The following is a 25,467-nucleotide window of genomic DNA, read 5'->3' as shown; positions in this document are numbered from 1 at the left end:
AAGTCTTATTCATATGTATAAACATATAAATTTTAAAACTAAACCAGACTATAACAGCTATAGTTTGTATACAGATTTTTTGGGTTTATATTATATATGTTTCCCACGTCACTAGATTTCTTTTCAACAACTTCATTTCTAATGGCTGAATAATATTACACCACATACAATTTAAGCTCTACAGTACCTTACTTAACCATTCTCCTACTGTTGGACACTTAGGATATTTGTGTGTGTGTGTGTGTATGTGTTTTGTTATTAGATATATGGCAGTCAGGAATATTTTAGAATATAAAACTTTGACTACATCTTTGACCACAGGAAAAATCACTGGGTCAAAATGTTTGTTTTGAAGGCACTTGATATATATGAACAAATTTTCCTCCAGAAAGATTATATAAATTTACCTGCCTCCCAACAGTGTATGAGCAACATAGAAAGTTTAAGGTTTACTAACATTAGTTAAAAAGTTAATGGTTAGGGGCTTCCCTGGCGGCGCAGTGGTTCAGAATCTGCCTGCCGATGCAGGGGACACGGGTTTGAGCCCTGGTCTGGGAAGATCCCACATGCCGCGGAGCAACTAGGCCCGTGAGCCACAACTACTGAGCCTGCGCGTCTGGAGCCTGTGCTCCGCAACAGGAGAGGCCACGATAGCGAGAGGCCCGCGCACCGCGATGAAGAGTGGCCCCCGCTTGCCGCAACTGGAGAAAGCCCTCGCACAGAAACGAAGACCCAACACAGCCAAAAATAAATAAATAAATAAATAATAATTAAAAAAAAAAAAGTTAATGGTTAAAAATCATTTTATACAAATAGACCCACAAACATAGAAAACAAACTTATGGTTACCAAAGGGGAAATTAGGAGGTTGGGATTAACATACACACCCTACTATATAAAATAGATAACCAACAAGGACCTACTGTATAGCACAGGGAACTATACTCAATATTTTGTAGTAACCTATAAAGGAAAAGAATCTGAAAAAGAATACATATATATATATATATAAACACACCTATATATACCTACATACACACATATATATACCTATGTACACTTACATATGTATGTATGTATAACTGAATCACTGTGCTATACACCTGAAACTAACAAGACATTGTAAATCAACTATACTTCAAGTTTTAAAAAATCAGTTTACGTACAGGAAAACGTCAAGTGGTAGTACCAAAAACTTTGGGTGCTTAATATTCCATGCAGGATCTGAAACATCTGAAGTGCATGAGTCTGCAAGGATCATACTTTACTGATCCCAGCCGTCTAAAAATTTTCATTTTGTTTTATCTTGGTCCCTAACCAACACTGACCTCCTTAGGGTGATGGGAAAGAAGCCAGGCCCGGGCCCTGCCCTCATGGGGCACAGAGTTCCCTGTTTCAACACCAGGGCACCTGTGTGCAGCCACAAGGGATGCTGTAATTACTAACGGGAGCCACCTTCCACTGCGCTCTTACTCCACGTCAGTTGCTCCACACCCATCATCCCCGGAGTTGTCTGTAATCACACAAGGCGATTCTGGAGACAGCTAGCCCTGCGTTCGGCTCCTTGCTCTTGTCACTTGCAAGGTGTGTATCTTTAGCTAAATCACCCAACCCTCAGTCTCCTCATCCAGGAAAATGGGGACAAAGACAGCAACGAGGGTAACTGAGAGGATGAAGTGGGACAATGCATGGGAAGGATTTAACGACTTCTGATCACTTGGACTTGCAGGGCGGCTCAGAGTTTGTATTTATCTGCACAGCGACAAAGTTCAAAAAATGCTTAGTACTATAAATTGTGTTACTGGCCATGTTTTATAGATCTGGAAACTGAGACTGGTAGGAACGTAAGTCACATGTCCTGCATCGGCTTTTCATTCAGGGCTCCATTGCCCAGGACAGTGCAGGCCGACCAGCCCAGCCGAGAAATGTATAATGTCCACCAAGTATGACACACAGCAGGTGACTAACGCAGTTCTGGCTCTCGGTGACGCTTTTAAAGATCTAAGCTCACCTCCTGGTGCTTCTGACATCAAAGTAAAGCCCTGAAAAGAGACCCAAGGGAGTGGAGCAAATCCTTAAATAGGGTTCCTGTCCCAAGGCAGCCAGCACCTCTGCTTCTGGGCAAATCAATTCCCTTTCTCAACACAGGCTGAGAAACTGTTCCAGAGAAAAGGCACTAAAAAGACTTGACAAAATTGGATCCTGGATCAACAGGGAAAAGGACATTAGTGGAACAACTGACACATTTGAATATGGACTGCATATTAGATGACAGTATTTGTTATGGACCCAGTTGTGTCCCCCCACCAATTCATATGTTGAAGTCCTAACCTCCAGTACCTCAGAATGTAATCTTATTGGGAGATAAGGTCTTTAAAGAGGTAATTAAGTTCAATGAGGTCTTTAGGGTGGGCCTTAATCCAACCTGACTAGTGTCCTTATAAAAGGAGGAAATTTGGATACACAAAGAGGCACCAAGGATGCACCCAGAGAAAAGACCATGTGAGGACACATCAAGGTCACCGTCTACAAGTCAAGGAGAGGCCTCAGAAGAAACCAAATCTGCTGACATCTTTATCTTGGACCTCCAGCCTCCAGAACTGTGAGAAAATAAATTGCTGTTGTTTAAGTCACCCAGTCTGTGGACTTTACGGCAGCCCTGGAAAACTGATAGAGTATTATATCAATGTTAAAGTTTCTGAAGATGAAAACCATTTTCTGGTTACGTATTACAGTGTCCTTGTTCTTAGATAATTCCTCCTGAAATATTTAGGGGCAAAGGATTATATCTGCAACTTACTCTTAAATAGATCGGCAATAACGATTCTGGTGATAATGAGTGTATAAATATATAGACAGTAAACAGGGCAAACATATTAATAATCGGTGAATACAGGTGAAGGGTATAAATGAGATTTCATTTTATTATTCTTTTTACTTTTCTATAAGTTTGATGTTTCTCAAAATAGACACTTTTGAAAGAGTCCCTTTAATTCACTTAAGGTGGGAGCAGGGAGGGGTCTTTCGGAAAAGGTAACCCTAACTCAACAGCAGAAGCTCGAGTGTCTGCTCCGAGCTAGGCACGATGCCCGCTCTGAGCTAGGCACGATGCCCGGCACTTCACTACACACTCTTGGGTAAGGACCGCTGTTTCTCATCTTATGGACGAAGAATGGAGGCTCCAAGATGGGAAGCCATTTGCCTGAGACCACAGAGCAAGGAAGCGGTGCAGTGGGAAGTGAGCCAGGTGGGGTCCGCCTTCACAGCCCTTCCCACCCTTCCCTCTGTGCAAATAAATGGAGTGCACACAGCAGGTGTTTAATAAAGACTGAAAGGGAAAGATATCTGCGCTGCTGAGAGGCCTGGATGCGGGAATGGGCCCTCTTGAGAGCCGCAGCTCCGCTGTGCTGTTGGGAATCACCACCCCACAGCCAGCGCCCGAGATGCCAGCCAGAGGGGTTGCGCCTCCACTCCAGCGACCCCAGGGCACCTCTCCCTCCTGACCCACCAGACCCACCTCCTCTCTCAGGGGACGAGAAAGCAGGAAGAAAGGAGGCAGGCCGGTAGGTCTGGCACTGAGCCCACCCGTTGCAGGCCCCGGATGAGACTTCCAAGATGCTTCATCCTGAATAAGGGCAGGCACGTTCCCCCTCCCCGGGGCCTGCACGGAGTGACGGGGAAAGTAACCCACCTCAACCCCGCGCAGGAGCGCAGGCAGTGAGGCAGCACATCTGGGCCTGGCAGAGCTGCTGCGACCAGGCCTCAGGTGCCCATTACTCATCACTTTCCTAGGGGTTCCGGCTACATCCTCCTGCCACCTAAGAGCTCAGTTCCTCAGGACGGGAAGGTGATGCTACCAAGCCCGCCCCCAGCGCAAGGACCCCACCTGCCCTGATCCTCACCACACTGGCCACTCCACACCCCACACACCTGTGCCCACGCCCCTCCATGCTGCCCTCCGCCCCACAGAACACGTACCTCTTCCCTCCCTCATGCCTTCTCTCCATTCTACTTCCAAGCAACCCCATCTTCCCCAAATCCCAGATACACCCCTTCCTTTAACCAGTCTTAATTCACTGAGCCCACCATCTTTCCGACTCTCAAAGCAGGACCCTCAAACCTCCTTCCCTGCCAAGCCCTGCCTGCCGCCGCCCGGAGCAGCCCTGTGTACTGGAACGGGTACTACCAGACCTCACTAAATCCTCACAACCACTCTGGAGGTCGGGCAACATTGAGAACTAAATCCATCTCCACCTCCATCACTAAAGGAGGAAAGACGGAGGCTCAGAGAGGCGAAGTGACTGGCAGGGGGCCACACAGCTACTGAGCAGCGGAGCCAGGATTCAAACCCAGGACTGCCTGCCCCAAAGTCAGTGCTCTGAGCTGTCAGCTCTACCAGCTCCCAAACAGCCCTGGCCAGACTGGAGTGGGGATGACCTTCACATCCTTGAACCCACACCCCCACACCTCCAGAGTAGCTTCCCCTGGCCTCCCTCACGAGTGCCTCTTCTGAGTCATTCTTCACACAGCAATTTCTGCTCAACTTAAATTCCTTAAGTTTAGGATAACATCTCTGCATGGCCCGAAACCTGGTACTGCACTTTGTTCCGGGGTCCACAAGAGTCTGTTAATGGGGTTTGTGCTGCCCCACGCTGGCAGTCCCTGGGGCTTAACAGGCGGGAGGCAGTGACTGGCCACGGTCACTGAAAAGCTGCAAACCCTGGAGTAGGTCTAAGCAGAAACTCAGACTAGGACCCCTAAAACCACCAAGCAGAAAAGGATCAGAGAGGTTCATGCCAAGGTCACACAGCCAGTAAACGGCACAGGAGGGACTCTGGTGGGGAAAATGGCTCAGAGAAGGGAAGGTTCCTGGCCAGACTCACACAGCAACCTGGCAGAACTGGGACTTGAACCCAGGGCCTATAATTCAGTCCACTGCTTTGTCATGTTACCGACCAAACCGCAAACCAGAACACCAACTTAAATTAGCAAGTCAATCCTCCCTCCCACCCCTGATTCCCTTGCCTTGCTCTATTTTTTTCTATTTCCATGGCATCACCTTCTAACATACTTTACATACTTATCACGTTGTCAGAACATAAAGTCCACTAGTTCAGGGGTCTTTAGTCTCTTTTGCTCCCTGATGTTTTTCAAGCACCTAAAACAGTGCCTGCTCCGTATACTGAAAGCTCAGTAAATAGCTGATGAATAAGTAAACCAGTCTAACAAACATTCACTGAATACTTACTATGGCCAGGCTGTGAACTGCAATCATTTTGCTGGATCCCAAGGACACTAATGCTCACTGACACAAGCCCACATTTCACCTGGCTCCAGAAAGGCGCCAGCACACTAACCCAAACCCAAGCCAAACCTGGACATTTCCTTCAGGAACCAAGCTCTCAAGCCAGACTAAGACATGGTCTATCTCTGAACTGAAGAGAACCCAGATTTCCCACAGGCTCCCTCTGAGAAGCCGTTTCATCCCATCCCCAAAAAGGCCCAGCAGAACTCAGAGGATCTGCAGCCCCTCAGCCCAGCCACACGCTGCCAGATTCACAGCTGCCACTTTTCAGCAGGACTTTTGCTAAACAAGTCTCAATTAGATCTGCTACAGCCCAGGAGGTTATCAGTGGGCACTCTGGTCTTGGCCAGCGGGGACAGTGCATCTGTACCAGATGGTCCTCCCTGGGATGTCAGATGAGGAGGATCCAGAAATGTCCTTGACCTTGTGGCCCTCCCCTTAGTGCTGCCCAGTACCCCCGGTGGGAGTGCTGCTGGGAGGGCAAAATCGGAGCCAACTCTGAGAGCGTGAGAGCTGCAGACGTCGACTCCCTGGGTTCCTGCAGCAATTCCCAAGGAGCCTCTCCTTCAGCCGCCACGGACAAGGTGCCCAGTGATTCCATGTGCATCTGGGTTTGGCTGAACCAGGCTGCAGAGGGCAGGACTTGGAGGCTTTTAAACTACGGCTTTTCATCAAAGCCAAAAGGCTGTTCCAACAAGTCCTGAGTCTACTATTTGCCTCAGTCCAAGGAAGAGGACAACCACCTCCAAGGAGACTGTTCCAGAGAAAAGTAAGGCATTCCAGAAATGCTGCCCTGTTTCAGAATGGCCTTCCGGAACAGGGAACCCGCAGTAAACATTTACTGAACTCTTATGTGTACAAGGTGCAGCAGAGGTAGGCCTGTAACTGATTCCTGCTCCACCTTCCAGCTGTGTTACCTGAGGCACATACTGCCTCTCTGAGCCTTGGTGTCTTCATTTGCAAAGTGAAAAACAGTAACTGAATCTACTTCCTAGGATTGTTGGATGAGTTCAATGAAATAATGCTGAGTCCAGTGCCTGCCACATAAGAAGTGTTTAATAAGAGGTAGTTCTTGCAAAGGAAAGGACAGACAGTATATTGAGAAAGGAAAAACTAATAAGGGCTTTCTAGACGTCCCGTAAGCCATTATTTATGCATTTAGGTATATCCTAAGCGTTTGTTGATGCCTGTTTTTTTCAAATAAACTTAATCCTCACAGCATCCTCGGGTAGAAGGGGCGGAGGCCGGAGAGACAGTCCTCGTGACAAAGGACGAAAACAAGGTCCCCGAAGGTCCCGGGAAGCTGCCAGCAAGCACCCTCTACCCTCAAACCCTCCCGGGTGGGTTCAAAACACCACACGCGACTCTCCTCGGGGAGAAGTGGCTGGAAGCCATCATTAGCGGGGCAGTCGGGGCTGGGACTTTAATTCATCATCGCTAAGAAGTGGTCATCTTTTGTCCCTAAAGAACAAAGTGCCCGTCAGGGCCCAGACCCCGGGGAAATACAAGTCAGCGCTCCGAGACGCCACACGTGTGCTTTAAACGCTGGGTCAGGCCCAGGCAGAAATAAAAGAGACAGCAGCCCTTGTTCCGGAGAAGCAACGAGCCCCTGGGGGCTCGAAGTGGGCTGCTGGGGCCCAAGAGGATCCCCTGGGCGCTGGCCGGAGGAGGGGACAGGGCGGTGGCGGCCGGGGGGAGGGATCCCAGGCTCAGCTCACCTGGCCGCGGCGTTCTGCGTACCAGGCAGGGCCAGGCCCCCGCCGGCCCGTAGCTGGACTGTGCTCGCCCCTGCTCCGAGAGACCCGGCCCCCTGAAGCAACTGGCTGCGGCCCGGAACTCACCTGCCGTAGCAACCGCGCCACCTCCGCCTGTCAGCCAAGCGCGCCTTCCGCGGCTCGGCGCAGCGCAGGGTCGTGAGGCCCGGCCGGCCGCGCCCCGCCTCCTCCCCCTTGGCCGCCCAATCGGAAGAGGCCGACGCCAGGGGTAGGGGCGTGGTCAGATGAACGGTGTGGGCCGGGGGCGGGGCCGGAGGGCTTGTGGCGGGGCCGGACCGAGTCGGGCAGGGCCGGACCGAGTCGGGCAGGGCCGGACCGAGTCGGGCAGGGCCGGACCGAGTCGGGCAGGGCCGGACCGAGTCGGGCAGGGCCGGACCGAGTCGGGCAGGGCCGGACCGAGTCGGGCAGGGCCGGGCAGGGGCCGGCGCTCTGATCTCACTGCTGAGCGCCGGAAGTATCCTAGATCTCAGCGCAGGGGCTCGGCGGTTAGACCGTGGGGCTGGCGCGACTATGCCGGTCACCGGGAAGACTTTCCGCCGGCGCCGGGCCGACTCGGAGTCGGAGGACGATGAGCAGGACTCAGAGGAGGTTCGGTGCGTTTGGGGCGGGCTTCCACGGGGCAGGAAGAGAGAGGCAGCCTAGGGGGACTCGCCACCGGCCAGGCACCTCTTTGACAACATTGCTAATTATGAGCCGGGTTGTTATCCCCTTCTGCGAAGAAATTGAGGCCCCTAGGGATGAGACCGCCGCCCCAAGGTCTCATGGTTGGGAGAGGTGCCCCTGGCATGCGCAGCGGTTCTGACTCCCGTTGGTGGGTCCAGACGCAGAGTCACCCTCTGGACCACTGCGGGCAGGCAGCGGGGCAGGGGTGTCCGTCGAAGCTGCCTTTTGACTCTGAGTTCCGTGGAGGGTCTCTCAGCCTGTGCATTGCCTTTTTTTTTTTTTTTTTTTTTTTTTAGATTAAAACTGGAAGAGACCCGAGAGGTGCAGAACCTGAGGAAGAGGCCCAACGGGGTGAGGTGGGTACTGCGTGGGGGAGAGGACCCGGAGGAGGAGGAGGGGATGACCGAGACACCACCTACCCCGACTCCCCCATCCCCACTCGGTCGCTGTCACAAATATCTCCTCAGACATAGCCCCTTCTCTTGACACACTTTACACCTAGTACTGCCTGGGGAGGAGTCCAAGCGTTTTTTGCAGATGTTTAACCAGGACATGCCCCGAGCCTTGTGATCTTGAAGTTTGCTCCAGAGGTCAGAAACAGGTCATTGATCAGTGTTTTTATTGTCAAATGCACACTGTGATTAATTGTGAAATGCACACTGATTGTTAAGAGTTTGGGAAAATTTAGAAAAGTATAATCATAAAAATAAACAGTACCCATAATTCTCCCATACAGAGGTGATCAGTGTTAACGTTTAATGTTTGTTTCTTGTCTGTTTTGTCTCTTTTTTGTAAAGACGATGAGCAGCTTTACTTTTATTCTATTCTTCTTCGGTAGTCCCCTCTTATCCACGGGGGCTATGTTCTGAGACCCCCAGTGGATACCTGAAGCCTGGGTAGTACTGAACCTTATGTAGATTATTTTTTCCTATACTGATGGGTGAGTAATGTATAGTGTGGACACTCAGGACAAAGGGATGATTCACCTCCTCTGTGGGACGGGGCAGGATGGCAGAGATTCATCACACCATTCATAACAGCTGGTAATTTAAAACTTAGGAATTTTTTATTTCTGGAATTTTCCATTTAATATTTTTGGGCTGCAGATGACTGACACTGTGGAAAGTGAAACCACAGATAAAGGGGGACTACTGTATTTTCAACTCATGATATTGTGAGCCTTCAACCACATTGTGGGTAATTTTTCCGAAAACCTTTTTAATATCTGCATAATATTCTATCAGATGTACATATCATAATTTAACTTACCCCTTATTTTGGGACCTGTACATCATTTTTTAAAATTTCACCATCAAATAAGGCTGCAATAGTATTTTTCTGCATTTGTCTTTAGCTTCATTTTCCCTGAAGGCATAATCTTAGAAATGAGATTTCTAAGCCAAGATAATGCTAAATGACTTTACAGGAAAATGTACCACTGACGTCACCACTACCCCCACCTCCAGCGTCTAGAGTGTTTCTTGGACCCTGTTATTCTTGTAGGCTTTTCCAGCCGGCTTCAGTGTTCACCCCGCAAATCTCACCATTGCCCTAATGTTGCAACCTACAGACTTCCTAAATGTTTCTCCTCATCTCTGAATTGTGCCCTTTCTCTCTCTCTCTCCCCGACTTTTTGGCTTTTCTCAGTGCTGTAGCCCTGCTGGTGGGAGAGAAGGTACAAGAAGAGACCACTCTAGTGGTAAGTTGTGGGGTCCTCCTTGGGCAGTGGGAAGATGTGGCTGCTCTTCAGTGGATGATTGCGTTTTCTTAAAAGAAAAAAAAAAAAATTCCACTGCAAGTTATATAGATGCTTCTTCTTGGCTGTGTTTGCTGTCTGCAGGATGATCCCTTTCAGATGAAGACAGGCGGGATGGTGGACATGAAGAAACTAAAGGAAAGGGGCAAAGATAAGTAAGTGCAAAACTGGCTGAGAGGCAAATTCACCTGCAGCCCCTGCCTGGGTCTGTGTTCCCCCAGGGAGCTGGGTCCTGCCGCAGCTTTAATGGGACATCTTGGAGTACCCTTTGTGCTTTGTAAAAGGTACGTTGTTTAAAAACAAAGAAAACAAAAACTCTTCAAAAGTTAGCTTAGAGTGATGCAGGTAGGCACCTCTTGCAAAGGTGCATTGTATATTGTCTTTTTTTTTTTTAATTTATTTATTTATCCTTGGTTGTGTTGGGTCTTCGCTGCTGTGCGTGGGCTTTCTCTAGTTGTGGCGAGCAGGCTTCTCATTGCAGTGGCCTCTCCCATTGCGGAGCACAGGCTCCAGGTGCACGGGCTTCAGTAGTTGTGGCGCACGGGCTTCAGTAGTTGTGGCTTGCAGGCTCCAGAGCTGTGGCGCAGGGGCTTAGTTGCTCTGCGGCATGTAGGATCCTCCCGGACCAGGCCTCAAACCCGTGTCCCCCTGCACTGGCAGGTGGACTCCCAACCACTGCGCCACCTGGGAAGCCCCTATATATTGTCTTTCAAATCCATGTGGAAGTTGTTTTTCTTTTTTGAGGAAAACATAGAAACACAATTACAAAAATAATACAAAGAATACAAAAGTGAAATATAAACGAATCTACTCATTCCCCCGAGGTATGTCCAGAGGCCGTCAGTGTGCTTGCATATGTTCCCAGAGTTCCTTCTATTTACATATCATATATATGTATATATTTTTTGACCATAAACAGGATGTTGTACGTTTCGTTGCATACTTGTTTTATTCATGTAACATCACACTCAGCCTCATTTAGCGGTGACTCTAAGGCTCTGCTTCACTGTTCTCTTTTTTTAGGATCAGTGAAGAGGAAGACCTCCATCTGGGGACGTCATTTTCTGCAGAAACCAACCGAAGGGACGAGGACGCGGACATGTAGGTGTCAGTCTGTTCATCAGTAAGAGATTGGGGGAGGGCTCCAGCCAGACAGAGTCCAAGATATTTTGTCACAGATGACATTTCTAGACTTATCCAAAGACAGCAGATTGGCCCCTCTCGCACCCCTGCCTCCCCTTTCACCACCCCCTGAGGCTTGAGGACTTTGAAAAACTCAAAAATTCTTTAAAAGTGTGGTTCTTGGAATTTTAGATTCCTTGACTAGTAGTGTTCCACCCTGCCCAAAATTGCAGGGATAAACAATGGACTTGCCTATTTTTCATTTTGCCAACAAGGCTGTTAAACAAACTACCATCTACCATTATCTTTTTGTCTTCAAAGAACCTTACACATGGTGTGGTAGGACAGAATCTCATAATATAGGTTGGTGCTTTAAGTTGAAAAATTTTAGCTTGATTTAAAAACTCAAGTTATTTTTGTTTTTCTCCTTCTCCATGGAACGATGGCAACTTCATCATCAACCATCACGGCTCCGTGAGCCAGTGTTGGGGACCACTCATTTAAACGACACCAGTTGTGAGCTCTCCTGCCCCTCTTTGAGGCCTTTGGGTATCTCATTTCAGGATGAAGTACATTGAGACGGAGCTGAAGAAGCGGAAAGGGATCGTGGAACATGAAGAACAGAAAGTCAAGCCGAAGAACGCAGAGGACTGCCTTTACGAACTGCCGGAAAACATCCGGGTCTCCTCAGCAAAGAAGACCGAGGAGATGCTGTCCAACCAGATGCTGAGCGGCATCCCGGAGGTGGACCTCGGCATCGAGTGCGTTTCGGACCCGTGGTCGCGCCTCTCCCGCCCCTAGGCAGAAAGGACGAGCTCTCTGCTTTCCAGTTCAGAGTTAAGGGACTGTTTCTTAACCTGTCTCCTTGGAAACCCACAGACATAAACTGTCTTCTGTGGCAGGCTGACACGGTTGTTGCCAGGAGTTTCTCTGAAGGGTTGGTCAGAAGTAGTTAAAGAGACAAGGAACTCTGCCGAAAACAAGAATTTTTTTTGTTTTTTGTTTTTTAATATATGTGCTTTTTTTTTTTTTTTAATTTATTTATGGCTGTGTTGGGTCTTCGTTTCTGTGCGAGGGCTTTCTCCAGTTGCGGCGAGCAGGGGCCACTCTTCATTGCGGTGCGCGGGCCTCTCACTGTCGCAGCCTCTCTTGTTGCGGAGCACAGGCTCCAGACGCGCGGGCTCAGTAGTTGTGGCTCATGGGCCCAGTTGCTCCGCAGCATGTGGGATCCCCCCAGACCAGGGCTCGAACCCTTGTCCCCTGCATTGGCAGGCAGATTCTCAACCACTGCGCCACCAGGGAAGCCCCCAAGAATGTTCTTATTTAGCCTTTGTTCACAGCTCTTCAGCTCTTCTATTCAGGTCCTTGTATTCTTCTGCCTTATTCTAGCAGGAGCAATGATAAAGGCTCACCCACCCCGTGATTCTTCTTTCATTTTTACTACAAAGCATCTGCTCCAAAAGGGGATTTTTGTGGAGGAAATACAGTGGTCATTATCATCTTCGGGTGTGTGTGGTAGAAGTTGGGAGACTTCTGGGTTCTCGCTTCCTTTTTGGCCTTCCTAGCTTTGAGCCTTAGTCAGTTCACCTGACCTCCAGCTCAATTTCCTCTTGATCAGAAGAGAGTAACTCCTGCACCTCCGATGCTGGGAGAGCTCCGTGACAATCTGACCGCAGGGGAGTTGGTAAATTGTAGAGAGCTGTGCCCCAAGAAAGATGACGTCCTTATGCAGTGGGGGGGCTGCCAGCCCCTTTAGTCAGTTCCATCTGAGGCCCAAAGGTGTGATGATCTCACTGTGGTGTGGCTCCTTTCTCCCCATAGTGCTAAAATAAAAAATATCATTTCCACGGAGGATGCCAAGGCCCGTCTGCTGGCAGAGCAGCAGAACAAGAAGAAAGACAGTGAGACATCCTTTGTGCCCACCAACATGGCTGTGAATTACGTGCAGCACAACCGATGTAAGTGTCGCGTCTCTGGGGAAGCAGCTCCAGCCCACGCCATTGGGTTGAGGTCCCTGGGTTCCCAAAGTCTGTCTGACCCGTCCCCTGCTCTCTTTTGGTCCAGTTTATCACGAGGAGCTCAATGCTCCCATACGGAGAAACAAAGAAGAGCCCAAAGCCCGACCGTTGAGAGTGGGTGACACGGAGAAGCCGGAGCCTGAGCGTGAGTACAGCAGAGGCCTCGGGCCGCCTGGCGCGACCGCTTCCCAGGGCCCGTGGGGGTGGGGAGGGACTCGGCAGGGGCGGCACTTGGCCTTTGGGGTCAGGGCATCTGGGTTCTAGCCCATTCTCTGGACCATGGTCATGTGCCTTCCCCTGTCCAAGCCTCAGTTTCTTTACCTCTAAGATGGGAATAGTAATAAAACTTAACCACTTGGGTTTGCTCTAAGGATTCACTGGGCTGTCAAATATAATAGAGACTCAAAAAATTAGAAAATTTCAATAAGCAAAAGTAAATTAAAAGTTAATCATAATTTCACCACCCAAAGACGGCCCCTGTTAACATTTTTATATATTGTTATCCCTCAGTATCCGTGGGGGACTGGTTCCAGGACCCGCTGCAGACACCAAAATCTGTGGATGCTCAAGTCCCACGGTCAGCCCTCCGTATTCATGGATGCGGAATCCAGGGATACCAAGGGCTGACTGTGTATAACCTTGCCCACTTTAAAAAAATATACATATGCTGTATACATACTTAATAGGATCTCACAGCTTTTTAGTGTGCTCTGCCTGTCTCTCCATGACAGTAAATACATTTTCCCTTTCAATGGCCATATCACATTCTGCTGTATAGATAGAGGTCCTATAGTCTAACCATTTCCCTCTGGCAGGACACTTAAGTTGTTTCCCATTTTTCCCTATTTAATGATGATCATTCTTGCCTATGTCATGTCCTAAAGCTGCCTTCTGAGAACTCACCAAATGATCCTAATTTGTTCTCCCGCCAGCAACATCCAGCAGTGCCCCTTTCCCACGTGCTCACCAGCACCAGGCGGTGTCATCTTTCTTATCAACAATGGGATGATTCTAAGGAAATGCTAAATTTGCTGAGGCTTCTGAAAATCCAGCCTGTTGCTCTGTTTCGTCCTTCCTACTTGAGAAATTATTTTCTGTAACACCTTAGCCATGTAGTCTTTGATTCCCAAAGAGCTTCCTATTATTAATACCTAGGAAGCAGGGACATTGGAGGCACCAGACTTGGGTTCAACTCAGCCTACCTTCACTTCCTGAGTGACCTTGAGCAAATCAGCTAACCTCTCTGAGCAGAGATGGTAACATGCCCCTGCTAGGATTGCTGGGTGGGTGAAAGGAAGTCCTGTCTAAAAAGATTTAGTGCCATGCCTGGTATGTTGTCAAGCTCTCAATGAAGCGTAGCTACTGCTGTTCACCTGGTCTAACATTGAAGTCAGCATATTTTGGCTGGCACCTGACTCCACCATGTTTATTGCTATTCACCCAAGAACAGGTACTTACTGAGGCCCTACTATGTTCCTGTTCACTAGAGTAGGCACTGGGGCTCCTGTAGGGAGTGAGACAGGCATAGTCGTCCTTGCCTACGTGGAGCTAAGCCTGTTGTTGGCTTCCAGCATGGCAAACAGCTTTTCCTCTTTTCCTTCTCAGGGTCCCCTCCCAACCGCAAGCGTCCTGCTAACGAGAAGGCCACGGATGACTATCACTACGAGAAGTTCAAGAAGATGAACAGGCGGTACTGAGGGAGGCTAAAGGGGAGAGGTGCAAAGTGGGATGTAAATAGTGTCATTCACTCCCTTTATCCCCCTGATCAAAGGCTTCCTGGACAGAAGCCTGCTCATTGGCTAGCAGACAGTTCCCAAAACAGACTCTATCAGTCCTGCTGCTTACCTGCTGGATTTTTCAGGCACTGAATTTGTAACCTTTTGAAACAATGTGTAGTTTTCCTATTTGGGGACAAACTCTATTCTTGAGAGCATTATTAAATCTCGTTTGTAAATATGTTGACTTTTTCCTAATATTTGCCCTGGGTCAGGAGGAAACAGTTGTGTGTTTCAGGGTGAGATAATACCCTTTAGATTGTGGTTTTATTATTATTATATATGCAGTCATGTCTCCTATTTTCAAGTATCTGGAGTGGGGTTCAGAAATGCATCCTTCACTGTTTACAGTGGATCCAGCTGACAGCAGAAAAATCTAGGTTGAGATCAAAGGGACACCAGTATTTTCTGACTTTTACAAAGTTATCTGTTTCTTTTCGTTATGAAAGAAAAAACAATTTCTATCACTTTTAGCACTTAAGTATTAAATATGAAATGGACCCAGCCTTATTGTTTGTATTGCGTCTTCTTATACCAACGCTAGGTAATGTGTTCAGAGTCTGGGGGTTGGGCAGCTCAAAAGCAAAATTCAGTCACTGAGAGGGGTTTTCTCATTTAGTTTAAGAGAGGTGGACAGGCTCCAGTCTCTGAGCTGTCAAGTACGGCCCACCTGTGCCATTTTTCCTGAGGTAGTTACACAGGCTGTGACGAGGAAAGGACAGGTCGGTTGACTCCTGGGCTGATTTAAAGCAGGTATTGTGTGGTTAGAGAAGTGTGGCTTTGGAGTCAGATCTGAGCCCTGCTCACAGCTTCCTTAAATCGTTGGACAAATCCGTTCGCCTCGGAGCCTCAGTTTTCTCATCTGTAAACCAGATTTTCTTCTAGCTTTTTTTCCCCTTCACTCGAATGAATGCAAGGTCACTGAAGGCAGGAATCACGTGTGCCTCACTTTTTCTTGAATCCCCAGGATCGAGTCCATAGGCGATCCTCAAAATGATGAATGAATGAGTGGAAGTATCGTTACCTGGGAGAGACCTGACCAACACTACCTTATCCAGGTGATGAAGGTCAACATCAACAGTCATAAATCATGTTGACTGTGTACCTTTGATATGATGTTATAAAAATAGCACTTTATCTCTGTAAAGTATATTCCTCCCCAAAACCCGTAACTCCAGTCTAATCATAAGGAAAGCATCAGACAAATTCCAGTAGTTGGGGATCCTACAAAAGATTTGACCAGTACTCCCCCCAAACTCTCAAGGTCATCAAAACCAAGGAAAGTTTGAGAAACAGTCACAGCCAAGGGGAGCTAAGGAGACATGACAACTAAATATAATGTGGTATCTTGGATGGGATCCCGGATCACAAATAGGACGTTAGGTAAAACCTAAGGAAATATGAAGAAACTTTAGTTACAATCTAGCAATATAAGTTCATTAATTTTAACAAATGTAACATACTAATGTAAGATGTTAATAATAGGGGAAACTGTGCGGGCGGGGGTGTGGTAATATGGAACCTCTCTGTACTGTCCTGTCAACTTTTCTATAAATGTAAAACTGTTCCCAAAAATGTTTTATTAAAAAAAAAAATTGGCCCCTCCAGCGGCCCCAGCGCCCAAAGCAGGCACGGGCCTGCCCCTCACAAAGATGGCGGCCGCCGGCGTCGGAGGAGGTCCGCCCGCTACAAAGATGGCGGCCCCGGCGGGAGGGACCGGAAGTGCAGTCTGGCGGTAGCGCCGGTCTGCGGTAGGCGCGAGAACGCGCGGGGCGGCGCGGGTCCGGGCATGAAGCTGAGCCGGGCCGCACTGGGCCTGGTGCTGCTGGCGCCGTTGGCGGTGCGGGCGGTGGAGCCCATCAGCCTGGGACTGGCCCTGGCCGGCGTCCTCACCGGCTACATCTCCTACCCGCGCCTCTACTGCCTGTTCGCCGAGTGCTGCAGCCAGAAGCAGAGCCTCAGCCGAGACGGTAGGATGGGGCGGGGGCTGGGGGCTGGTGCTAGGGCTGGGGCGGGGGTCAGAGGCTGGGGTCCAGGAGGCCCGGAAGCCCGGGCAGCGCTGAGGCCGGCGGGGGCCGGACCCGGAACCGGAGTGCGGGATGGGGCCTGGCTCCTGGGCCACGACCACAGTCAGACCGGACTTTGGTCGGAGACCTGCGGAAGCCAGCTGCTGTTTGGGCACCTTCGCTCAGAAGCTGGGAGTGTGGACGATTGGAAACTTCCTGCAGAGAGTTTTTACTCCTTCCTCGCCGGAGACGGGAAGGCTGGTGGGGACTCTTCCGAGGCGGAGCAATGGGGCCCGAACCGCCGCCCTTTTCCAGCTGGGCGTGGGGTGGGAGGGACCGAGCGGGGGTGAGGGGCTCACGCTGGTGGCGGAGGCACTGGAGCCAAGGGTCTCTTCAGGAAGGAGGGCTCGGGAACGGGCAGGACTAGCAGAGGGAGGGCCTGCTGGACCCGCCGGTCACCTGGGCCAAGTGCTTACCTACTTCCGCGTCTCACTAGACGCTTGAAGAGCTTAGCGGGCTTTGCTGGCTTTCACATGAGCCTGTCAACTGGGCTGCGTTTTGCCACGTGTGTCCCCCTACTCCCCGCCTGACTGGCTTTGTTTTTCCCAGCGCTGCAGAAGGATCTGGACAGCAAGCTCTTTGGACAGCATCTTGCAAAGAAAGTCATCTTAAATGCTGTGTCTGGCTTCATAAGCAACCCGAAGCCCAAGAAACCTCTCACCCTCTCCCTACACGGGTGGACGGGCACCGGCAAAAATTTTGTCAGCAAGATCATCGCAGAGAATATTTACGAGGGTGGTCTGAACAGTGACTACGTCCACCTGTTTGTGGCCACACTGCACTTCCCTCACGTCTCCAACATCACCCTGTATAAGGCAAGGGCCAAATTTCGGGATCCTTCCTGGATGATGCTGGGTTTGGGGTTTCTTTGTTGGGGAACGGGATTTGGAAATTCCGTGTTGAAATGAGAGAGCCCTGAAAATGCATCAGTTCCTCTTTGAAAAGTGTGGAACTTACAGAGGGTTGGAGATGCAGGGAGCAATTATACCATCAAAGCTCGTGGTGGTTTCTGAAAACAGGCTCAGTGTGATAGTAAGTGGGGTCATAGGATTTGAGAGATGGACATAATCAAATCCAGTTTAAAGATCTTCAAATCTTAACACGTTTTATAAAAGAGGAAACGTTTCTAGGGAGGCCTAAGTTTGCTTTTACGGTTTAACTCCCTATTTAACAGTCTGGCTTTGTCAGCAGGCACACCTGGATTTGAGCCCTAAGGCTCCTTACAGCTGTGTAATTGTGGGAAAGTCACCTGACCTCCCTGAGACTCAGGTTCTTCACCTGTCAAATGGCAGTTGTGAGGATTTCTTGAGCTCTGTGTGTCAAGTATGTAACATGATGCCTGGCACATAAGCGTTCAAATCAACGTTAACTATTGCCTTTTTTAATCCTCACTTGTGTGAACACATTTTTCCCTTTGGCTTGGGAGAGCATCAGGGTCACCAACTGTCCAGGAGTCTCTGGGATGTGGGACTTTCAGTGCTACAACTGAGAAAGTTCCAGGCAAATAGAGATGAGTTAGTCACCCTAGTTAGCATTCTGTCTTCACTGTTTAATAGCTATGTGACTTTGAGCAAGTTACTTAACCTCTCTACACCTCAGTTTCCTCATCTGTGAAATAGGGAACACAGTAGTAACTACTTTGATGGGTTTTGGAAGATCACAATAAAACATTGTATGAACAGTGGTTAGAACAGCATCTTACCTGTAGTGAGTGCTCGATACATGTTCTCTGTTGTTGTCTGTAAGTGGGAGAAGCAGAATGGGAAGACCTTGGCTGCTGGAGCCTGCCAGACATGAAGGAATCCTTGTTTAAAAGGTGGTTCGCTTTGTGGACTCAGGCAAGTCACTTCAGCTCCCCTAAGGTTCTCGTTCTGTAAATAGAGGTTAGTCCATACCTACAGAGCAGAGTTACTGCTTAAGTTAAATATGTACCCATGGAACATTGTAACCATGGTCCGAGTAGCCAAGCAAAACCCCAAATCATAAGAAGTCAAGAAGTCAAGTCATTGTAACTTACAGAATTTTCCTCAGAAACAGGTAGCTAATTCTTTCTCCTTACCGTAGGGGGAAACATCCAGGAAAGAACTGTATAGAACCATAGTTCAAATTTCTGATGTAAAGGGTCCTTTCTCCTTCTTATCTTGATTGTTTAATATAAGAAGTGCCTAAATATGTTCTTAGGGAATGTTCCACTTAAGCAAATTTATTTCAGCAACCTCCAGGCATTGTTCCAGAAACTCAAGAGTGTTGCCTCACCACACTCATCCCCAAGTGTGTGTGCACTTGAGTTCTCCTCACTTCCCCCATCGGAAAGTTAGAGCCCCTTCTCCAGGCTGATCTAAGGACTGAATGAGAGAAGAGGTCACTTGGCCTCTGCCTTCTTCCAAGAAGGCTGGCGTGCACAGGATATGTGTTAACATTGCCATTTTGATGACAGAGGCCCTGCAACTCAGTGACACAGCGTCGACGTGACATGTCGCAGGACAAGAATTACAATCCGAGTGTGGGGCTTTGGAATCAGGCAGGGTGGGATTCAGATCTTAGCTCTGTCACATACTAATTTTGTAATCTTGGGCAAATTTTGTAATCTCAGTTGACTATGCTCTCTGTGCTTCAGTTTCCTCATCTGTACAATGGGTATGATAATGCCCACTACGTGGCGTTGCGGTGAGAAACAAAAGAGCTTGTATAAAGTTCTTAGCACAGCAGGGAGCACACAGTAAGCAGTCCGTAAATGCAGCCTTTGTAGAGGCGGTTGTAGCGTTAATAGTGCTCACTCTGGTGGTGTCACTCGCACTCTGAGCATCTGTATTGGCTCTTCCCCCTTGTCGTTCAGGATCAGTTACAGTCGTGGATTCGCGGCAACGTGAGTGCCTGTGCGAGGTCCATCTTCATATTTGATGAGATGGACAAGATGCATGCTGGCCTCATAGATGCCATCAAGCCTTACCTAGACTATTATGACAACTTGGATGGGGTCTCCTATCAGAAAGCCATCTTCGTATTTCTCAGGTAAAGTCGGGGCTGGGACATGGTTTGAAGAGCTCTGAGCCCCAGCCTGGGGGCTTCGGGGAAAAAACCCCAGTCCTTATTCACTAGAGTTCTTTTGCAGCAATGCTGGAGCAGAAAGGATCACAGACGTGGCTTTAGATTTCTGGAGAAGTGGAAAGCAGAGGGAAGAAATCAAGCTCAGAGACATGGAGCATGCCTTGTCTGTGTCGGCCTTCAATAACAAGAACAGTAAGTGGGGGGACTTCCCTGGCGGTCCAGTGGTTAAGACTCCGTACTTCCAATGCAGAGGCCGTGGGTTCGATCCCTGGTTGGGGAACTAAGACCCCAAATGCAGTGCAGTGCGGCCAAAAAAAAAACAACAGTAAGCGAGGCCATCCGTTCCCAGCACAACGTCCCCCTACTTCATGATCCCACGCCTTTAAGTTTTAAATTGACGACCTCACCATCACCTGGGGGCTGGTTAGCAATACCAATTCTCAGTCCCTTCCCCAGGCCTACTGAGTCCAAATTCCTGAGGGAATCTGTGTTAACAAACTCCAGGTGACTTTTACACATATGCAAGTTTGGGAGATGCCGTTTTAAAGAAATAGGGACATTGTTGATCATCAAGATCTTGAAAATTTGTTTCCTGGTTTTTTCAGCCAAATCATTTTCCTTTGTAAAAGCGGGTGGTGGAACAAGGAAGGCTGCCGGGGAGCCTCTGATGGAGGAGATGGGCCCGTTAGGTCCCTTTCTTTCTGCACATTGACCTAGAACCCTGAGGGTCTGTGCCCGGGAGTAACAGCCAAGCAGTGGCTGGGCCCCTGTTCTGTACTGGGCACTGTGTGAAACTCTCTACCTGCATGTTTCCTTTAATCTCCACAATAACCTCCTGGGGTAGAAACTATTACTGTCCTCATTTTATAGATGAGGAAACTGAGGCTCAGAGAGAGAGCCCCTTGCCCAAGGACACACAGCCTATTAGGTATCTCTATTCCAGAGTGTGAGCTTTTACTACCAAGCTCATTGCTTTGCCAGTGACCTGACACATTCACTTTTGACCTTGAACCCTTGGATGTGGAAAGACACCATGTTGGAGACTGACTCACTGGGTAAAATCCGTGAGCCATGTGGGTTGAACGCTACCATTTGCTCAGGTTTGTTCTTGAAATTGTAAAACAGAAGGTCTCCTCTGAAACAGACTTGTCAAGAAATTCATAGCACTTCAGAGTTACATGAACAGTAATGGGCTATTTTATGTCAATTCGTGCAAGTGGAATGTTAACGGTGAAACACAAAATATTTTGTAGTATGTTGAGTAGATTCTTGGCATGCCAGAAGTATGAACACACGCAGTAGAAGTCTCAGCCCCTGAATACCACAGCAAGTGGTTCTGGCCTAGAACCCACTCTGCAGGTTCCAGAGGGTTCCAGAGGATGAGCTTCGGATCTGGGCAGGCCTGGCTCAGCCACGTCCTGACTCCGGCCTTAGGCAGATGGCTGAACTCTTTCATTCGTTCACTCAACGTATTTGTTGAGCACCTACTAGGTGTCAGGCACTGGTCCAAGAACTGGGGACACAGCAGTGAGCCAAAACAGAAATCCTTACTCTTGTGGAGTCTCTATCCTAATGATAACAAGTAAGGAAACGTGTCAGATGCCGGGACCCATATCTACGTAGAGGTAGAGATTTATCTTCCGCTTTCCCCACAATAGGGAAAAAAGTAAACCAATAAATAGGGGTTGGGGGGTGTGGGACGAGGGTGAGCTGCAGTTTTATTTATTTTTTAATTTTTAAAATTAATTAATTAATTAATTTATCTTTGGCTGTGTTGGGTCTTCGTTGCTGCACGCGGGCTTTCTCTAGTTGCAGTGAGCGGGGGCTACTCTTCGTTGTGGTGCACGGGCTTCTCATTGCAGTGGCTTCTCTTGTTGCAGAGCACAGGCTCTAGGCGCGCGGGCTTCAGTAAGTTGTGGCACGTGGGCTTCAGTAGTTGTGGCTTGCGGGCTCGAGAGCACAGGCTCAGTAGTTGTAGCGCATGGGCTTAGTTGCTCCGCGTCACGTGGGATCTTCCCAGACCAGGGGTCGAACCTGTGTCCCCTGCCCTGGCAGGCGGACTCTTAACCACTGCGCCACCATGGAAGTCCCTGCAGTTTTAAATACAGTGGTCAGGGAAGGCTTACTGTGAGGGTGACATCTGGGCTGACCTGAGGAGTGAGAGAGCCATGTGGACACGGGAGGGAAAAGCATTCCATGGGAGGGAACAGCACACGCGAGAGCCCTGAAGCAGGAGTGTGCCTGGGCCAGGATGAAGGCAGGGGACAGGAGGTCAGATGAGAGGTGGAGCTTGGGGTGGGGTGCAGATTGTGGAAGGCCTGGGGAACCACAGGAGGGCCTTGGGCTTGGCTCCAAGTGCAAGAGGGAGCCCCTGGAGGGTTTTGAGCAGACAGTTCCCTGATCGGACCTAGTTTTAACAGGACCACCTGGCTGCCGGGTGGAGAACAGACTGAAGGCAGCAGGGACGGGGAGGCCAGCAAGGAGCGGCTGCAACAACCTTGGGGGAGATGCTGGCGGCTTGGCCCAGCCGTGGCAGCCGGGGGAGGTGGGACACGGTCTGACTGGGATTTGAAGGTGGAAACAATAAGATTTCCTAAGGGACTGTGGGAATGAGAGAGACAAATCGAGAATCTGGCCTGAGCACTTGGCAGGGTGGCACTGCCATTTAGGGGCCGGCCTGCAGGAGGAGGAGGTTTGCAGAGAGGGTGGGAGATGAAGAGGGACGTGTCCGGCAAGGGATGACTCGTCTGAAGGCAGAGATGCGGGGCAGGCGGCTGAAGTTCCAGTGCAGTTCCGGGGCGGGGGGGGGTGGGGTCAGGCTGAGGATGTGGACTGCGGGGTGGTCGGTCAGTGGTCGGTCGGTGGTTTGTAAAGTCACTTGCTCCACCTGAGCACTCTTCGGGGCCCCTGTGTGGCGGGTCCTTGTCGTCCTGACTCCCTGGCTGATTAGCTTTCTGCTCTCCTTGCCTGATGGCCCCAGCTCAGTGCTCACAGGCCCTGGCGCTACCTGGAATCGTCTGTTTACTGGGTGGCCGGTCCACGTCCGCCTGGCCCTGCTCCATCCCCTGCCTCGGGCCTCAGGCGCGCCTGGCACAGGGCAGGCCTGCTGGAGACGAGCTGCCCAGGGCTGTCCGGCTTGCGGCTGCTCAGCGCTCGGTGTGCTTCTTTCCCACGGCCACAGACTCCACCGCATCCGGGCTGTCAGATGTTTATTGAGCACCAGCTGTGTGCAAAGCACTGTTGGGCAAGAAAAGAATAAACCCCAGATGTGATTGATAGTAAGAAAAGTATATGTGGTCTTCATCCGCATCTTCTGGCACAGAGCTCCTAAAACCCTTGGAGTTTCAGAGTGATAGAGCCATAATGGTGTCTTTGATATTCCTAACAAACCCCTTTCAACCACATCAGAGTTTGTGTTAATGAGGTGACTTTTGGAAAATACCAGGGTGGGGGGTGGCTTCCAGGGGAACCAACCCTTGATTGGAGGGTTGGAACTTTCAGTCTCCAGCCCTTGTAGACCTCCCAGGAGGGAAGAGGGGCTGAAGGCTGAATCAGTCGCCAATGGCCAGTGATTTAATCAACCGTGCCTATGTAAAGAATTTTCCATAAAACCCCTAAAGGACAGGGCGTGGAGAGCTTCCAGGTTGGTGAGCACGTGGAGATCTGGGGCGAGTGATGCACTCAGAGGTCATGGAAGGGTCACGCCCCTTCTCACATACTTTGCCCTGTGCATCTCTTCCAGCTGGCTGTTTCTGAGTTATATCCTTGTATAATCAACCAGTAATCTAGTAAGAAAATGTTTCTCTGAGTTTCTGTGAGCTGCTCTAGCAAATTAATTGAACCCAAGGAGGGGGTCATTGGAACCTCAGAAGCACGGGTGACAACCCGAACTTTTGGTTGGTGGCTGAAGGAGGGGACGGTCTTGTGGGGCTGAGTCCTTAACCTGTGGGATCTGACGGAGTCTCCAGGTAGAGAGTATCAGAATTGAGCTGAACGCAGGTGGGCTCAGAGAACCGCTTGGTGGTGTGGGGGAAAAATACAGGATGGAGTTGGTGTCAGAGGCAGACCGGGATTAAGGCACAGGGGTGAAGCGGCAAGGCGGAAGGGGAACCGTCCTCATGAAGAAACGCTGAGTGTGATCCAATGGGTGCTGCGTCGTCTCAGAAGGGGAAGTGGGAGGGTCAAGAGGCTGAGAATCTCGGAAGGCCCGAGACTGGGCAGAGGCAGGCCTCATCCAGGGAAAGTGTGAGCCCTGTGGCCGTAACAGAGCGCTGTCTTCACACATTACTGAGGATTCTAGCTTTTGGTCCCCCAAACGCTCTGGAGGGTTGGGACCTGCCGGCAGCGGCAGTGGGTCTCTACCCTGTTGCTAATCCCAGCCGCTGGAACCCCGGCCAGTCTCAAATTTCCAAGATGCGGGAGTGCTGGTCCTTCCCTGGGAACTCTTCTTCTCACCTTTCACTTTCTGTGAACCTGCTCCGTTTGCTACTCGGCCTGCCTGCTTGTTCCAGGGTGGGTGGTGAGCCCCTTTCCCACTTCAGATCCTTTTTTTTTTCGTATCTAAAAATTTTAATAAATGCATAGGAAGGGTACCCGCCTGAGATCTTAGAGGTCACATCTTGAGAGGCCTTCCTGCCCACTGCGGCATCACCCTGCCCTTGGCTCTCACAGGAGCGTCGCCCCTCGCGGTTGCCCTGGGTGAGCTCACTGGCTAGTCTGACTGCTCGTTAGGCTGTGAGCCCCATGAGGGCAGGTGCGGGGCTCCACCTCATGGCTGACACCCAGCAGAGGTGTGTGGATAGGTGGACGGGTGGGTGGACAGTGGATGAACAGCACCTTTTTCTTTTCCCCAGGTGGCTTCTGGCACAGCAGCTTAATTGACCGAAATCTCATTGATTATTTTGTTCCCTTCCTCCCCCTGGAATATAAACACCTAAAAATGTGCATCCGAGTCGAAATGCAGTCCCGAGGCTACGAAGTTGACGAGGACATTGTAAGCAGAGTGGCCGAGGAGATGACATTTTTCCCCAAAGAGGAGAGAGTTTTCTCTGACAAAGGCTGCAAAACTGTGTTCACCAAGTTAGATTATTACTACGATGACTGATGGCACCAGAGATGTCGCTTCCCGCATCCCCGCTCTGGTCCCGGAAGAGGAGTAAAATGAATTATTCCGGTGTGACAGGACAGGCATTTCCCTGGGCGTTATTTTCATCCAGCAGGGCCTGCGGGCCGTCGGTGACGCATCACAGATGGAAACAGCCCCAGAGCCTACAGAAGCAGGAGGAGCCAGCCCCCAGCTCACCTGTGCCAGGCCTCATGATTTTTTAAAAATCATGTTTTAATTTCAAGTGTTTCTGTTTCAAGGAAGGATGAATCAGTTTTACTGAAAATGTGATAATTTTATTTAAAATGGTTTTTAACATTATGAAGAAACTTTTCAGACTCTTAAGTTGTTGGCTTTGTGTGTTTTTTTAAGTTCCTGTCATTACAACATACACTGTGGTGTCTTTACTGCTAAAAAGCCTGAGTCCTCGGCCTGTCTTCTGTAGGATGGTGTCACTGTACTGGGGACGGAGGCTCTAGCAGCGAGCCCATCTGTCCCAGGATGACCATCGCAAGGGCAGTAAGTGTTTATAGAAGGACAAGTGTGTAAGGGAACACACCCAGGCCCGTCACAGACAAGACCTAAATGTCCTCCCCAAGAGTTTTCATCACAGTAGCATTGTGAACTGTGGGAATGATCTTAGTAATGTCGTGAACAATTTGTTAGAAACAGAATTTCCTCGAAAGAAAAGCATCTGCAGCTTGTCACTGGCCGGTCAGTCAGCTTTGCAAAGGCCCTTCTCTGCTTTCCATTCCTAAATGAGCCACATGCTTTGTACCAGGTTTTGCCATATTTTCTTAAAACCTTCCTCACTGATTACTAATTTTCATTATGT

The 25,467-nt window shown here is 49.6% G+C and overlaps 2 protein-coding genes across 3 annotated transcripts; both read left to right on the top strand.

Annotated features, from left to right (window-relative positions):
• The first annotated feature begins 7,495 nt into the window (after positions 1–7,495).
• Positions 7,496–14,593, top strand: LOC309632855 (splicing factor C9orf78). 2 transcript variants are annotated; one of them, XM_082400838.1, is made up of 9 exons: positions 7,496–7,673; positions 8,040–8,099; positions 9,391–9,442; positions 9,584–9,654; positions 10,523–10,600; positions 11,185–11,382; positions 12,443–12,579; positions 12,686–12,784; positions 14,245–14,593. In XM_082400838.1, exons 1-9 carry the CDS (start codon positions 7,591–7,593, stop codon positions 14,334–14,336), a joined length of 870 nt encoding a protein of 289 aa, XP_082256964.1. In that variant the 5' UTR covers positions 7,496–7,590; the 3' UTR covers positions 14,337–14,593. The 2 variants fall into 2 exon arrangements, with proteins under 2 accessions (XP_082256964.1, XP_082256963.1); XM_082400837.1 differs by having other exon boundaries at positions 7,513–7,668.
• Positions 14,594–16,131: 1,538 nt separating this feature from the next.
• Positions 16,132–24,977, top strand: TOR1A (torsin family 1 member A). The gene is made up of 5 exons (XM_082400815.1): positions 16,132–16,384; positions 17,030–17,295; positions 19,317–19,492; positions 19,593–19,720; positions 24,382–24,977. Exons 1-5 carry the CDS (start codon positions 16,204–16,206, stop codon positions 24,630–24,632), a joined length of 1,002 nt encoding a protein of 333 aa, XP_082256941.1. The 5' UTR covers positions 16,132–16,203; the 3' UTR covers positions 24,633–24,977.
• Positions 24,978–25,467: the final 490 nt, after the last annotated feature.

The sequence above is a fragment of the Balaenoptera borealis genome (assembly GCF_965194805.1).
Source record: "Balaenoptera borealis genome assembly, chromosome: 8".
NCBI classification, from domain to species: domain Eukaryota; kingdom Metazoa; phylum Chordata; class Mammalia; order Artiodactyla; family Balaenopteridae; genus Balaenoptera; species Balaenoptera borealis.
This window is presented reverse-complemented; position numbering and strand designations above follow the sequence as displayed.